General features: G+C 37.8%; 5 protein-coding genes across 5 annotated transcripts; 4 read left to right on the forward strand and 1 right to left on the reverse strand.

Moving 5' to 3' along the window:
• Positions 1–300: 300 nt before the first annotated feature.
• On the reverse strand, positions 301–3,860 carry LOC147278502 (Nitrilase/cyanide hydratase and apolipoprotein N-acyltransferase family protein). Its single transcript, XM_086249932.1, has 10 exons — positions 3,543–3,860; positions 3,316–3,432; positions 2,646–2,870; positions 2,261–2,354; positions 2,028–2,102; positions 1,777–1,855; positions 1,636–1,651; positions 1,125–1,205; positions 816–898; positions 301–691 (listed from the first exon to the last, which is right to left on the reverse strand). The coding sequence occupies exons 1-10, from the start codon at positions 3,843–3,845 to the stop codon at positions 613–615; spliced, it is 1,152 nt and encodes a 383-aa protein (XP_086106058.1). The 5' UTR covers positions 3,846–3,860; the 3' UTR covers positions 301–612.
• Positions 3,861–5,522: 1,662 nt separating this feature from the next.
• LOC147278503 (RWP-RK domain protein) lies at positions 5,523–7,313 on the forward strand. Its single transcript, XM_086250184.1, has 5 exons — positions 5,523–5,973; positions 6,160–6,283; positions 6,416–6,695; positions 6,938–7,087; positions 7,185–7,313. The coding sequence occupies exons 1-5, from the start codon at positions 5,523–5,525 to the stop codon at positions 7,311–7,313; spliced, it is 1,134 nt and encodes a 377-aa protein (XP_086106310.1).
• Positions 7,314–7,692: 379 nt separating this feature from the next.
• Positions 7,693–9,185, forward strand: LOC147278504 (uncharacterized). Its single transcript, XM_086250185.1, has 4 exons — positions 7,693–8,113; positions 8,246–8,505; positions 8,593–8,775; positions 8,844–9,185. The coding sequence occupies exons 1-4, from the start codon at positions 7,693–7,695 to the stop codon at positions 9,183–9,185; spliced, it is 1,206 nt and encodes a 401-aa protein (XP_086106311.1).
• A 513-nt stretch (positions 9,186–9,698) lies between these two features.
• Positions 9,699–11,508, forward strand: LOC147278505 (uncharacterized). Its single transcript, XM_086252288.1, has one exon. It carries the CDS (start codon positions 9,763–9,765, stop codon positions 11,434–11,436), a length of 1,674 nt encoding a protein of 557 aa, XP_086108414.1. The 5' UTR covers positions 9,699–9,762; the 3' UTR covers positions 11,437–11,508.
• A 469-nt stretch (positions 11,509–11,977) lies between these two features.
• AL4 (alfin-like 4) lies at positions 11,978–14,824 on the forward strand. The gene is made up of 5 exons (XM_086252712.1): positions 11,978–12,232; positions 12,328–12,360; positions 13,279–13,507; positions 13,793–13,925; positions 14,259–14,824. The coding sequence occupies exons 1-5, from the start codon at positions 12,136–12,138 to the stop codon at positions 14,526–14,528; spliced, it is 762 nt and encodes a 253-aa protein (XP_086108838.1). The 5' UTR covers positions 11,978–12,135; the 3' UTR covers positions 14,529–14,824.
• The last annotated feature ends 830 nt before the right edge of the window (positions 14,825–15,654 follow it).

The raw sequence follows: 15,654 nt of genomic DNA on the forward strand, positions 1-15,654 counted from the left end.
GCAGAGGAGTGATGACTGAGGCTTTGTACAAGCTGTACCCACGTGCACTTTCTATGACGTGGCTGCTTTCATGGGGTCTCCATCTTCACGTGCATTCCCTTGCTTATGGGCCTTCTATTATGGCCTCTGTCCCTCCCAATTCAATTTCAGGGCCCAACACTGTTCAACACCTCCTACCTTATCTTCCCAATGAGTTACCACTCTACTTCTCAACTCACAAATATCTTGGAGAAAAGAAATTATAGCTTTTTTGAAATTGAGATTTAATTAGGTCCACATCCATTCTGGTATAAATTCGTTAACAATGTAAATTATCATTATTATTATTACTCTCCTGTTGCACAATTGAAGTTTATCTCTTGGCAACACCCCCCACATAAGAACACTTTTGTTATGAAAACATAGAGACAAATGAATCCACAGCAAATCCAAGCATCTGAGAATTGTTTCAGGGTTTGCTTCCCTTTATCAGTTCATACAGTCACAATAACTAGAGTCTTCCATGATCAGATGGTCTCATTATTTCCATTACTTCCATCACTTGATACATTAACAATAGTTTCTCACTGGCACTTCTTTCATGCATAATAAGACTCGTGTGCCAATCTGTAATCATTGAGAATTCAACCTCTGAACATCTACCAGCTGGTAAAGATCACCTCGTCGTTGTTTCAGTAAGGGGAGGTTTTGCCTGAATAATTGAGAACAAACTTATATTAAATATTTTACATAAAATAATGAAAAAAAGTATTTCATCTATAAGTCTACAAACACTCTTAGAATAGAAAAATTTACTATGTTGGAAACCACATCACCTTCTAAGATCCAGAAGTGAATAATCGATCTCTGCTATGATTATTGCCTCTTCATGTTCTGTAGTCGCCAGCACTTCTCCAAACTGCCACATTTAACTTTCAGTCAGACTCTATCTGCAAATAACTTGTGATCCCAAATGCTTCAAACAGTATCAAAATGATGGCAATCGCTTTATTATTAAAAGTAAAAAGAGAGAACTCCTGTAAACAAGTAAATTAAGTATACACTGTATGAACTTTTCAAAGAATGCCTCTAGTAAAAATTCAATGGAAGCATGCATGAAAAAGTTAATATTATTATCTACTTACTGGTCCGACAAGGGTGGAGTGGCCCCATGCAACATAACCAGCTCCAGCATCTCGAGCAGGCGAACAAGTCGCCACATATAGCTGACAACCCACAGAAAAGCACCCATGAGAAATCGTTTGAGTTGATGTGGAGGAAAGCCTAACTCATAAATTGAATTACATTTAAAGTAAAGATGCACATACACATATTGGTATTCTATACTTGGTGACTTGCGATATATGATCCCTCATGAGATTAATAGAAAATAAAATAACTTCATAACAAGTACAAACGCTTGCACATAATGGTAAATATCATTTATAAGTCGCATCAAAACAACCTTCAACACCCTAGAAAGACAAATATGTGATGATGAAGTTGCAGTTCTGTCTGTGGACAATCAACGTAATAATTGTAACAAAAATGGTGATGCTTATCACAAAATTCTGTTTGTATCGGGACATGAACTTCAAGTTTATTTACAAATGTAAATCAGGATGTGCATCTGATATTGGACATATGCTACAGTACCTGGTTATCTGCAGCCCTGCACATGACATAGAAAGGCAAATCTCAGTGAGAATGATTACAAAAAAAAACTAAAAACAGAATTAACATATCTTAGACAAATAGTTTAAAGGAATATAAATTATGCAAAAATGTAAATAATACCTTGCCCTCTGCAACAATTCCCAATGCAATGGTCCAGTAGTCATGTTAAAAGCCCCAGGATAGCATATCAAGTGAGCACCTGATGTCAACAACTTAATACTGTTATCATTCAGTAGTTTTAACAGCAGAAAGTACAGTCTTTAAATAGAAAAGAAATAAATGAAAGAGAAATAATGCCATTTCCATTATGACAACAAGTGCAGAGATAATCTCTACATTAGTTAAACAGCAAAGAAAAAGAAAAGGCTAACCTCTTGCTCCATAAATCATTGCTAGTTCTTGGAACCTAATGTCATAACAGATACCGATGCCAATACGCCCAACTTCTGCAGGAACCATTTGATGGTTACTATCTCAGCAATAAGGACTCAGAACAACTTCTTTCAACCAAGGAATAGAAGTTTGTGTAAAAGAATAAAGATAACTTGATTATCATAGACAACATAATTGGAATAGTCACTACTGCACAGAATGAACATCAAACCTGTGTCCACAATGGTAGGAGTCTGCCCTGCTGTAAGAGTCTTTGATTCAATAAAGGTAATCTTCCCAGGGATATCAATATCAAAGAGGTGTATCTGTGATTACATCCATATGCCAACAATCTTTGTTAGTGAATCAGTTAGAAGCAAAGATTATAACAAATAATTTCTTTTGAGATGTTAGCATTGAATGTTCAACACATTATGTGCCCCAACCCTGAAGGTTCAATCAAAGGAAAAGTATCCTCTCCATTTCTTTTTCCTTTTACAAGTAAATGGCAGGTTAAGAACTTGTGCTCATCAACCCCATGGACCAGAATGAAAGACTTGCACTGTTGATATTAGGATTATTATCACTTACCCTTGATGTTAAGCTTAGAGCATTACCTTCCTGTGTTTAGCTTTCAGCTTTCCATCGGTACCAAAGACACAACAAGTATTGTACAACCGGTCCCCAGAACGCTCTGGAATAGATCCTCCAACAATGGTAATCTTCAGACGTTGAGAAACTTCAGATAGCATGGCTGTTGAAGGAGATGCCTCACCACCTGAATCAATGTCCTCAGCATAAACCGGGAAGCTATCATTTGAATACGGACTATTCCATATTTCCTGACATACAACAAAGCAAACACAAAATGAAGCTGAAATCTTAACATCTTTTACTTAAAGAGATGAGCTTATACTTTATAACCACCATTTTTTACTTAAATCATCAACACAAAATTGTTCTTATATACCCCCAGGCCCCAGTTTAATGGTAAATCTCTGTTTAGTTGGTAAAAATGAACAAACCCAATAAACCACCAACTTCTGTAATTCTATTCACATTGGTTTTATGGAACTATTTTGGGTTTTTGGCTTAGTTGAGGTGAAGTGGTGAACTATCCAATCTTGAAAGCCCAGAATAAGTGAACTTCTCAATGGATGAATTTCCGATATATGGCATCCCATATCTTAATTTAAGCAATAGCAGCCTAGTAATCCATAACCAACTTGAACCAGCCACCTTAATCACTATACCATAGTGAGTGAGTGAGTGAATAATGAAACTTACGGGGAGGAGAACGAGCTGGGCACCCTTTGAAGCAGCGTCCTCAATGGCCTTGCGAGCATGCGCGATGTTCCTCTCCTTATCCGCCGTCACCGACAATTGGCACAGTCCAATCTTGAACTACACCCACATAAAGAAAACCCAATTCAAAATCAAGCACACCAAACTCTATAAATACAAAATATAGGAACAACCCAAATACACTGATATTAGATATTAACATAGCTTGCCTTGGTGACAGGAGGGATGGGCAAGGGAAGGGCAGGGGGGGCCCTGGCTTCTTCGGGCTTGTAAGCCGAGGCCATTATCGAACTCGAAGAGAAATTAGCAGTGTGGATCAGAGACTTGCGGCTGAGACCGATGTTGTTGTTGTGGGTGTTGTTGAAGGTGCTGGAGGGTATGGGGGTAAGGAAAGTGGGTGGAGGAGAAAAGGGCTTTGGGAGCAGCCAAATGGAGCGAGAGAAAGAAGTGGAGGAGTGATGAGGAGGACTCAGATTCTTGGAGCTGACCAGCGTTGATAGTGCTGCTTTCATTTTTACTTCACTTGATTTAGCCTTTGGGACGTTGAAACGTTTCTTTTTCTTCTTTTCCTTTTCACCATTTTGTGGCCTCTTTTAGACTTTTTACTTGGAGTTTTGGACAGGTGGCAATTGGAAATGACTATTATCTGAAGCAAATTACCAATTGCCCCTCCTCGGATTCAATATTTCATTTTGGCTATTGCTGTGTTTGTTTGTTTTGGATAAATGAAATATGAGAACGAGTGTTCCTATGTTTGTTAAGTGCAAACATATAGGTGGAAAAGGGGGTTTCATATTCTCAAAAGAGGAGGTGGATTTTCCATCATAATGCCAATTCCTTAACTATATAATAAATTATAATGATAATTATTCATTTATATTTATACGTATAAACACAAAAATGACATCGCAGTTGTTAGGTGTAGCTCAATTAAAAGGACCATAAAATTACCCACAATGTACCTAAGTTCGAACCCTCTCTTCAAACTCAACCATAAAAAGAAAAACACCAAAAAAGATTTACTATAAGATCCTAAAATCTCATTCCACAAAACAAATGCTAACATACAAAAAAAAAATTGTATGTTTGAGTGTTTTATGACCATTGTCCTTTTGCCCTGATAAAATTTGGTAAGCATTCTATTTATGAAGAATTCTTGCCTGCAATTAGTACAACCCTCTCATAGGATGTTTGAGATTTTCCATAAATAATGATTTTTACAAACATTATTATAAGAAAAATTTTTAAGAATGACTTAAACTTTATCTCCTGTGTCAATTCAGGATATGAATTATATGTTGTATTAATCTGTCCCCTCAACTTTACTTTGAATGCTAATATGTCATTTCTATCAACTCGGTTGCAAAGTCCGTTAAAAAATCATCACTTGTCACGCATGTGATCACTTTTTCATAGGTAAATTCGTCATTCCACTTGTAATCCAAGTCCATAGAAGTTTAATCACTTCACTCACGTGACCCTTTTCTATCTTCGAAAGTTAATATTTAAAAAAAATTTAGAATAAGGTGAGATTATTATAAGTATAAATTCACTAAGGTGCAAGAACTCATTCCACTACGAAATAAATTTCTTTTTTTTTTGGTCTGAACTATGAAATAAATTAGCTTATACAAAATAACAAGACTCAAATTATAAAAAAATAGAGACAACAATGTTTTCAAGGAATCTCTTTCTTCGAAAAACAAAGAGAAAGTGAAGTGCATGGATATGGTTTGTGAAGAATGACACTCCTTGCATATATACCTCTCATTAGTGTGAAAGAAAATGTTTCTATAAGGTAAATAATAGATCAATCTCGGGAGAGTTGAAATCCGTGATGGTATCCGTGTGATCTCAAGGGGAATAAGATCCTTATTGTGGAACTCATAGCACCCAATCACACCATCACAAGTTTTCAAAATCCTAACCGACTATGTCCCTCAACGGTCATAAACTGTCACTCGCGCCTTCTTCCTCTATTTCTTTGCACCGTCTCAAACTTTTTCTGAGTTTCAATACAAGGAGACCCCTTTTCAATTCCTCTCTCTCAAGCACCAAAGTTGGTATCAACAACTTTGGTGCTTGTTCACCAACAACGCTTTCCCTCTACGCCCAACACTAGCAAAAACTCAAAACAAAGAGCCAACAGACAATTCACATTGACAGACTTTTGATTTGAGAGTTGTAGCATGGCAGATCCGTGTTCGGTTCTACCTTACCATGACCCTTATGATCTCGGCCCATATAATGAGATTATGAATTTGTTGTATGATGATTCCGATCCGATCCTTGAAAATGTACCACCCCCATTGGAAGGACCCTCTTCCCCTAATCATGATTACCATCCAATGCCTCTATTTGATGGAGTCCAAGATTTTGACCATCTCTTAAATGATCCCAATCCGACAATGGGAGATTTGGGCAATCTCTCTATTGATAACAATGTAGGAGGGAGTGATTCGCAAGCGGGTCCTTCACAAATTTTCGGAGAATCGAGTAATTTTGATCCGCCAAGAGGAGATGAATTTGATCGGAATCCGCGGTTTGCTGATGTGAGGCCACTTACAGTTTGGCCTGAACCACCAGTACCCTTTAACTGCAGTTGTTGCCAAGTGCTCAGGGAAATAATACACTTCAATAGTAAGTCTAGGTTCATCAAATTCTGCAGTAAATATACACTAATTAGTGGCTTTTTATTGGGTTTAAATGTTAACTAGTGTGTGTTTGGTGCGCAAGAGCTAGCCTAGAACACTCTCGGTTACCAAAAATGTTAACTAGTGTGTTACTTTTACTTATCTATTCTTTTTTTTTTTTTTTGGGTGGAAGGCAATGATATCATGAAACTTGAAATTCATGGAAGACTCGGAATGATCTGTCATGCAATACTTGAGATTCGGCGCAATATTTTCAATGTGAATTCTTCTGATGATAATCAGTATCAAATGTTTGAGTAAGTCTAATTTCCAGTACCCTTTGTTCCCTCCTATTGAACCATGTGATTCATTTAAATATTGAGGGGTGACACCAAATAAATTAATATTGCCTGTTTTTGATATGTGATATATTTTATTTTTTCAATTAGTTTTTGCAAGAAAAGCATAGAGGAGGTGAAGCAATTCCTAATGCAGTACTGCTTAGAAAGAAAGCTAGAGGGCTACAGTATGCAGCAAGATCCATTGGCAATCTTTTATGAGGCCCTCTGTGTTGGAATGGACTGGGATGACATTCTAAATACCGACGACTTCATTCCTGCATCTTCACCAAATCCAGGAGCGGAAGGTGAAATGGAACAACCTGCAAATCCACCAGAGGCGGCTGAGAATGAGATTGAGAGGACTCGTAGGTTTTCCCTTGCAGAACAGGTTGTTGTTATCCTTTTGCTCATTGCAATAGCTTCCAATATATAACATACCTTAACTTCATCTGAATTAAGTATATTGGGGGCTTATAGCTCCGAATGTGGAGCACGTATGCTATACTCACGACAAGAGTTTGACTCTCGCCCTTTTCCACTTATGCAGTACTTTTTTCTTTTCATGGTTCGATTAGTTAAATTTTTTTAACATGGTTAATTTTGTGTCATGCTGACTGGTGAGTAGTGCAGAGGGAGAGAACAGCAAATATGACATTGGATGATCTTCGCGAGTACTTCCATCTCACCATTGAAGAGGCTGCTAAGAGATTGCTTGTCTGCCCAACTGTTGTCAAAAGGATATGCCGCAAATATGGATTGAGTAGGTGGCCTTCTAGAAAGGTTTTTGTCTTCCTCTATGTTTTAACTTGTTTAAACAATTCTTTTCTGCTTTATTTTTCCTAACCAACCATTATTTTTTGATCATCACATGGTGCAGATCAAAAGCATTGAGAGGCAAAAAACAAACTTGAGACCAAGTTTATATTCAAATGATGCAGAGATAAGGGCACGCGCTCAAGCTGAAATCCAAAGGCTTGAAACAGAAGTGGCCTCACTTGTGCCATAATGTGAATCAACTAAATGCATATATATCCTCCTCTCATTCAAATTTTGTACTGCAGAGTAGTCCAATCAATTCTTTCTTTCTTTCGGTGCTTACAAATATTTATATGAAGTTGTACAGGAAACGACCACACATTGGAGATGTTTTATTTGTTTTTATTATATATGGAAGTTTTAATTATTCCTTCCCATTCCATTTTTCTCATGAATATTCTATAGAGCGGCCAGCCGGCTGTCTAGGCAGACTAGGCATTGTCACAATATAATAATTATATATAGAGACCTAAAATTGACCCCCTTGAAATGTTCGAACATGGATGGACATTCCTAAGAGAGCTCCATGAACTTCTGTCCTGCACTGAATTCGATCAATAAGGTGTTCGATGGGAAGGAACTGCTTCACTTTGAAGAAGAAGAAGAAGAACATGGGCAGTGTTCAGACATTGGTGTGTGTGAAACAAGTGAAGCAAGAGGTGACAGAAGAGTGGGATGAGAGCATGCCATTGCCTGGAGACATCATTGAAGGGTTTTATAGTTCTGAGAATTGTGATCTTTCTGAGGAGTTGTTTGTGTCTACCAAAGCAAAGTCAGAGCTTCACTCACAACTTGCTAAGCTCAGCCAACAAATAGAGGTCATATGGGTCAAGGTGAGGAGGGGTGATAGCACACTCAAGCTCCGGGCTCGCGTTGTGGCTGAGAGGGTTTCAATGCTTCAGAGGAAGTACACCATTAGAGCTGCTACAGATGACAGACATGTTGCAGTGTTAGGGGACTTGACCTCAGATCAATGCACTGAGCTGCAGGGTAGGTTTCTTGACAGATGAAATATTGTCCACCCATTTAGGAAAGAAGGTCCATTATAATTTAATTTTTGGGGTTTAGTAGTTGTTTAACATCATATTAGAACTCTAATTGGTGTTTTATTTGATTTGGCAGAAATGAGTAGGAGTTTGGTGAATGTGGAGTACAGGGGATATAACAAAAAGGGAGTTAAATATGACTGGAAGATGAAAGTTGACAAACATTTGCCTGACCAACGTTGCACGGTTGTGAGCTCCATTTTATTCATGCCCTTACCAGGCGAGTACAACACTGAGGCCACAACAGCCAGGTGCATGGCCTGGCTTTCTGCAGCAATAGCTTCAGGGGCTCCTCTTGTTTTTGTCAATATTCAAACAGAACAGATTGTGTCCTCGGTATTAAGATCTCTCTTAGTCATGCTGAATTGCTTGCTAATAACCCAATTATTTATGGTTTTGATTTTGATTTCTTTTTCCCTGAAGGAGAGAACCAATTTGACAGGAAGAGAAGTGAGTTGGGGTAGGCAACAAAACCACACAACAACGTTCCAAATAGTGCAGGGCATAAGACTGTGGTTTATGCCTGGAGTTGCAGAAGTGTTACTTGAATTGATACCTGAACTTGGAGATAATCGGTTTGGATTGGACATCAAACGAACCGACGAGGTAACAATTCTGCACTTAAAACAATTTATTTCCATTTTTTCTTATTCTCTAAATACAGCTGCATGCAGGGTCTGATTTGCATCCACTCAATAACAAAAGGTTCAGCTGCTGATCGTTCTGGGCTTGGAAGGCTTCATGAGGAAGCATATGCGAGTGGACATCTCCTTGTGATCTCTCGTTTAGAGGGCAAGAGCCTGATGCCTTCACATGTCTGCTCTGAAGGGCTCGTTCATTGTTGTGATCAGTCAGAATTTAAGGACACTCTGGCTTCAGCCATCGACCAGATGGATAGAATTCAACTCCACCTCATGGCGTGGTCCGACCAAACATGTACAATTGCTCCCAAACCAGCTGTTGGTGCCAAAGCACTCCGACCCCCTAAAGGATGTTGTCCCCCAAAACTATTGTGAGATCGATCATTTTGGTTTGATAACTTAAAGTCACAAACAACTTAATGTAAATAAGTGGAAGCAATTTGTATTAAGTGAGTCAATCTAAAACTACTTCAATCTTGATGGGGCAATTTTGATGCAAATATTTTAATTCATTCACATTTTTGGTTACGCACGTAAAAATGTTCTAAATCTACTACACTAAGATACAAACTTCACACATTCGTATACTAAAATGACCTACTTTTTATAAATTAAATTATAAATTACTAATTTAAAATGAATTTGTCATTGATATAGATAATATTTGTATGACATATAAACATATTTAATGTGAAAAATTTATATTCCTAATAATAGAAATGTAAACTCGTCATCATCAAAGGGTAAAAAATGTCTACATGTCGTGACTGCATAGTAGAATTTTCGCGATAACATGTATGAAAATTGAAATCAACCTGGGTATATAAGTAGTGATGTAGGCCTCAAACGTAGTTTAAGTAGCAGTACTCAAACTGCAAGGCCTTAAATTAGACGCATCATGTTCTTCTTCAGTTCTTCACTTCTTCTTGAGTAAAGGGTCTTCGGAAAATCAATGGCTATGCCAGCTAGAGCCCTAACCAACCCATCTTCCACCTCCACTAATCCCTCTCTAGTAAACTTCATTACCTCCCTTCTGCAAACCCTAAACCCACAAAAACCTAACCTTTCAAACCTCAGCTCAGCCTCTCTTAACCAGTTCTCACCTCACCTAAACCCAAACCTCGTTATCCAAGTCATCAAGAACCAGACCAACCCTTTCCATGCCCTCTTATTCTTCAAATGGGCCTCAAACCCTGACCCTAATCCCAACAATTATTCCCACACTCACAAATGCTACTGGGCCATCACTGACCTCCTTCTCTCCCACTCCCTCTTCTCCACTGCCTTGTCGCTCCTCCATGAATCAAATAGACTCTCTGATTTTATGCTTGGTAAGTTTATCAAAGCTCAAGGTGGTCGTGGAGATATTAGGGCTGCCATTGATTGGTTACACAAAGCGAAATTGATTGAGAATGGGAGGTGCTTGTTTTCCTATAATGCTATATTGGATGTGCTGGTTAGGGCTAATAGGGTTAAATTAGCTGAGGCAATTTATGATCAGATTGTCAAGGAAGATGTGGTCAAACCCAATGTTTCGACTTATACAATAATGATTAGAGGGTTTTGCAAAATGGGTGCGATTGAGAATGCCCAAAAGGTGTTTGATGAAATGGGTTGTGAGCCAAATTTGATTACTTACAATACTATGATTAATGGGTTTTGTAAGAAGTATGATTTTGAGAGTGCGAGGAGAGTTTTCAGTCAGATGATGGAGAGGAAGGTTTGTTTGCCTGATACGGTAAGTTATACAACTTTGATTGATGGGTATTGTAAGAGAGGTGAATTGGACGAGGCAATGAAGTGTATGAATGAAATGGTGAAACAGGGTTGTGAGCCTAATGTGTTTACTTACAATGCGTTAATTCATGGTTTGTGTTTGAGTGGGCATGTTAATGAGGCAAAGAAGATGATGACAAAGATGAGGTTGAATGGTGTTAAGGACGATGTAGCAACACATACCAGTATATTGAAAGGGCTTTGCATTGTGGGGAGGTCTGATGAAGCTGTTAAACATCATAAAGAGTTGGTCAGTCTTGGGATGAAGCCGGATGAGAAAGCATATGTGGTCGTTGTGAATGAGTTTTGTAAGATGAGAAAACCAGACGGAGCTATTTCCCTTTTAATGGAGATGAGGGTGGGAGGCCTAAATCCAAGTGTTTCAAGCTTTAATGCAGTGCTCAAGATTCTTGTTGAAAATGGGGACCTCGAAAGAGCTATTCGTCTTCTTAAGCAGATGCCACAAATGGGTTGCACTCCAAATTTCTTGTCATACAACACAGTGATATGCAGTCTTTGTAGTATGAGATGTCGGATGTGGGAAGTTGAAGAGCTTGTTGGTGACATGCTTCGGAATGGTCATGAACTTGATACCACTCTCTACAGTTGCTTGATTAAGAGTTATTGTGAGGATGGCAACGTGAATATGGCAATGCAAGTTTTCTGTGGAGCACTTGATAAAAGTTACATTATTAGTTTGGAGAGCTATTCAGTTTTTGTCAAAGAGTTGTGTGGAAAGGGGCAGGTCTTTGAGGCTGAGAGGATATTTGAGGAGATATACAAGAGAGGCACTGTGCTTGATATAGATAGCTACAAAAGGGTGTTAGGTGAGATTAAAACTTTCATATAACTAATATATATACATTTAGTGTGTCTATCTTTTCACTTGTATTTTCAAAGAATACAACAATATTCAAGAGCTCATGGAACTATATTTAGTGGAAGGTTTGACTTCATAGGTTCAAGTGTCACTTTATCTTTCTCATCACTGGTAGGTCATATAAAGTGTATACTTTGATGGAAAAATTCTTTAATCGTTAGATGTGCATTTATGTTGGTTTTGGGAAAAGAAAGGAGGGCACTTGGTAAGTTGATATAACGAGAGATCAGAGTTAAATTGGGCTTTGATGGAGAAGTAAATGGACGACTACAAGGTCTGTCATTGCAGGCCCACAGCCCACTTCCGGAAGGCCTTGATGATGATAATTTGAAAGATTGTCAGACGCTGGGCCCACGACCATCCAATCACCACAACAGTAATTGGCCAGTGCCAGCGTGGCAAGATCCTTACTAGGGCTTTTTTTGCTTTTCAAATATTGGGCCGATCTCGTCAGGTTCACGGACTCTTCCCTCTTTTATCAAATCCGGTTAATTAATCCAAATTCATTCCGATTCAAATCCGCACCATCTCTCCCTCTGTCACAAACACACTTTCTCTCTCCGAGAGGTCAAACATTTTTCAGTCTTTCCCTCCTCTTTTTTCTTCTTCACTCTCTCGGTCTCCGTCTCTCTCTCTCTCGCTCTGTAATTCGAAGAAAGTGTGGAAGATATGGACGGGGGTACTCCGTACAACCCGCGAACAGTTGAGGAGGTCTTCAGAGACTTCAAAGGTCGAAGAGCCGGCATGATTAAGGCCCTCACCACCGGTATTCATCTCTCAACTTCTTCTAAAGTTTCTACCTTTCCTAAGTTCTGGAAATTGGGTCTGATATTTCTTTCTTCTTTGTACTTGTGGTTGCAGATGTCGACGAGTTTTTCCAGCAGTGTGACCCAGGTAAGGGTTCCCTTTCTCAGTTCTTATTTTTATTTGTTTTAATTTCTTGCAGTGTTTGATTTTAGTACGAACGTTGTCTGGTTATTTGACAAAGTGCATTAAGAAAAAAAAAAACTGAAATAGGGTTTTGCTTTGGGTTGCTAACTTCTGGTATATCTGACACGTGAGTGAGAGAGATGCTTTAAATAATTCATAATGGAGAAAAAAAGCCTTAAAATAATCTATTTCTAACTTATATTCTTTTGGGTTTCTTCCTAAAGATTTATGCTTTTAATAAATTTTGTTTTTGTTTGTATTCAATTTGGGTTTTCTTATATATGAAAGTAGAAGGTGCTAGCCTTCTATGTCTGCCCTTTCTCGTTGTTGACAATTACATTCACTGCTTTCGTTATGTTTGGAGGTAATGAGGTTGGTAGAGTTTGCCCATGTTTGGAGCATGTGCCAATTTAAGCCCATGTTTGTGTTTGAACTTTTATAGTAGTTGAATTATTGATAAGACTAATAAGATCAGATTCTTCGTTGGTTGTTAAAAGCAAATTATTTATTGACTGTATTGGAAGATAAGTGAAGAAATTATTCTTTTTTTGAATAATGCATTTATCAATTTGAGTGGGTGCAAGTTTAGTGAAGCATTATCTTAAATTAAGAATAATGAGTTCTAGTATTGTGTGTGTATATATATTTATATATCATTAAAGTTTCAAATGTTCTGTTAAACTTTTTTCTGTATATATTTCAAGCATCAACGAAGTTGTTTGAATTTATACCTGAAAAACAATGTGAAAACTTTTCAAACAACGCTAGATAATGTTGGGATTTGGTTTTTTTTTTTTTTTTTAAGTAAATTATGAGTCAAATTGCATAATATATCTTGATGAAAAATTGATGTGAGTGCATGTGTTTAATCTTTTATAACAGAGAAGGAGAATCTTTGCCTTTATGGATTTCCAAGCGAGCAGTGGGAAGTTAATTTGCCTGCTGAGGAGGTTCCTCCAGAGCTTCCGGAACCTGCACTCGGTATCAATTTTGCCAGAGATGGGATGCAAGATAAGGACTGGTTATCATTGGTTGCTGTCCACAGTGATGCATGGCTACTTGCAGTGGCCTTTTATTTTGGTGCTAGGTTTGGATTTGATAAGGCTGATAGGTATGCTTCACTGTACCATATGGTAAATGTGTGGATTTGATAACTGATAGGCATAATTGGTGGTTGTTAAAGTTATTGTTCTAGGCCCCTAGATAGGGAGCATAGCCTTCAGATAGGAAGCGTCACTTTTTGAACTTCTCAAACTTTTAAGTTATAGGATTTTGAGAATTAAGTTAGAAGCCCTATTGTTTTTCTTTTGACTTTTTTCTTGTTTCGTCTTGCAACTTTGTGGTATGTAGGTTCTTAAGTTCTTTTACCAATATCCCCTTGGTATTTACATTGCAGGAAACGCCTTTTCAATATGATCAATGACCTTCCAACAATATTTGAGGTTGTGACAGGGACATCCAAGAAACAAGTAAAGGAGAAGTCATCAAATTCAAATCATGGCAGCAACAAATCTAAATCAAACTCTAAGGTCTGAAAAACTTGGATTGCTAGTTTTTAATCTCATAATGTAATACTACTGGTTGATGTTGGCATGGCTGAATTATGAAAGTTAGTCCATTTTAAAATCATTCTGATAAAATTTTATTTTTAAGTTGCCTTGTGACCAGGGATATTTGGATCCATGTGGAAACTGTGCATTCTGTTAAAATGGAAATATTTAACTGTGAGTGTATAGTGATATTGTGATGTCATGCCAACATCAAGCCTGGAAGATAAACACATTATTTTCGGTTACCTGGAAGATACAAATTTAACTGTACATTTTTGCTTACCTTTATTTATATTGGGTTGCCAAATGCAGCGAGGTTCTGAGCCTCAGACCAAGTATTCGAAGGTTGTGCAATCAAAGGATGACGATGAGGAGGGTTTGGAAGATGAAGAGGATGACGAGCATGGAGAGACACTGTGTGGGGCTTGTGGAGAGAACTATGCATCAGACGAATTCTGGATTTGCTGTGACATCTGTGAGAAGTGGTTCCATGGGAAGTGTGTTAAGATCACCCCAGCAAGGGCTGAGCATATCAAGCAGTACAAATGCCCATCTTGCAGCAACAAGAGAGCCCGGCCTTGACGGTTGCTGAGGTTGGCTTTTCTCTGTATTCTCGTGGTTGACTGCTAATTGTCTAGTAGGTCAGGTTTTTACTCATGGTCTCATCCCTGCAGTTTTAGGAAATTTATCTCGGATATTGTGTAGGTTGCAAGTCTGCTGGTTATTTTATCGTGTTGGGATATTTATATTCCGGTCTGGAGATCATTTCCCCTCTGTTAGCTAGTGTGAGACTTTGTTGTCTATCTGCATTAATGTAGCTCAGTGTTTATAAATGAATGTGTCCATTTTATAATTTCATTTTTATCCATCTTATGACATCTTCTTGTGTGAGTAATGTCTTGTTTGCTTGCGACTTGCACTTATTAGCTTTGATTTTGAGAGGCGTAAAACGTTTCTTTGAATCTTCCAAAATAAAAGAACATTTCTGGTACAAAAAAGCTATAAATGTTAAAGTAATTGGGTACACAGATTCAAAGTTGGTCAAACTATAGATTGGCGGGCGTTGGAATTAGACGTTGGAAGGAAAAAAAAACTTGGCGGGTAATTTACCCTTTTAAAAAGAATGGCTTATGTTGAATATAGGTGGGTCCAGGGTGGTGTTCAATAACAAACTAGATCCGAAATCTTGGACAAAGTTTTATTCTTACTCTGTTTACTTTGTAAGGACTAAGGACCAAACTTTGCTGGGTACATGCTTGAAATTAGACACATACCTTCTCGTGCAGCGCATATGATCTTTGTCGTTCATAGCTTTAACAGTCTCCCAATTGAGAAGTTAGAAAAAAGATCTACGTGGGATCTCCGCTCTAAGAACTCTCTAATAATATTAATATGGCTGATTTAGTATCACAACCCAATAATAAATATGATGACACATATATTTTTATATTTCATTACATAAAAATTTCTCTAATTTTAAAACAAAAGTCAAAACCTATATCTTATCATGTTCATTGACCGTGTTCATTGACCATACCGTTTAAATGACCTTAAAGTTATAAGAGAAAAACTAATAAATCGACTAATTAAACTCATATTTTTATAATCAATTTGATTTTCCAATTGAATCGTGACAGATTGCTTGGATCGATTGTTTATAGTACGGCATCATATTAACACAATAAATCATTTTGCATTTTTTTAAACA

This window comes from Dryas octopetala, chromosome 7, assembly GCF_963921425.1.
Source record: "Dryas octopetala chromosome 7, drDryOcto1.1, whole genome shotgun sequence".
Lineage (NCBI taxonomy): Eukaryota > Viridiplantae > Streptophyta > Magnoliopsida > Rosales > Rosaceae > Dryas > Dryas octopetala.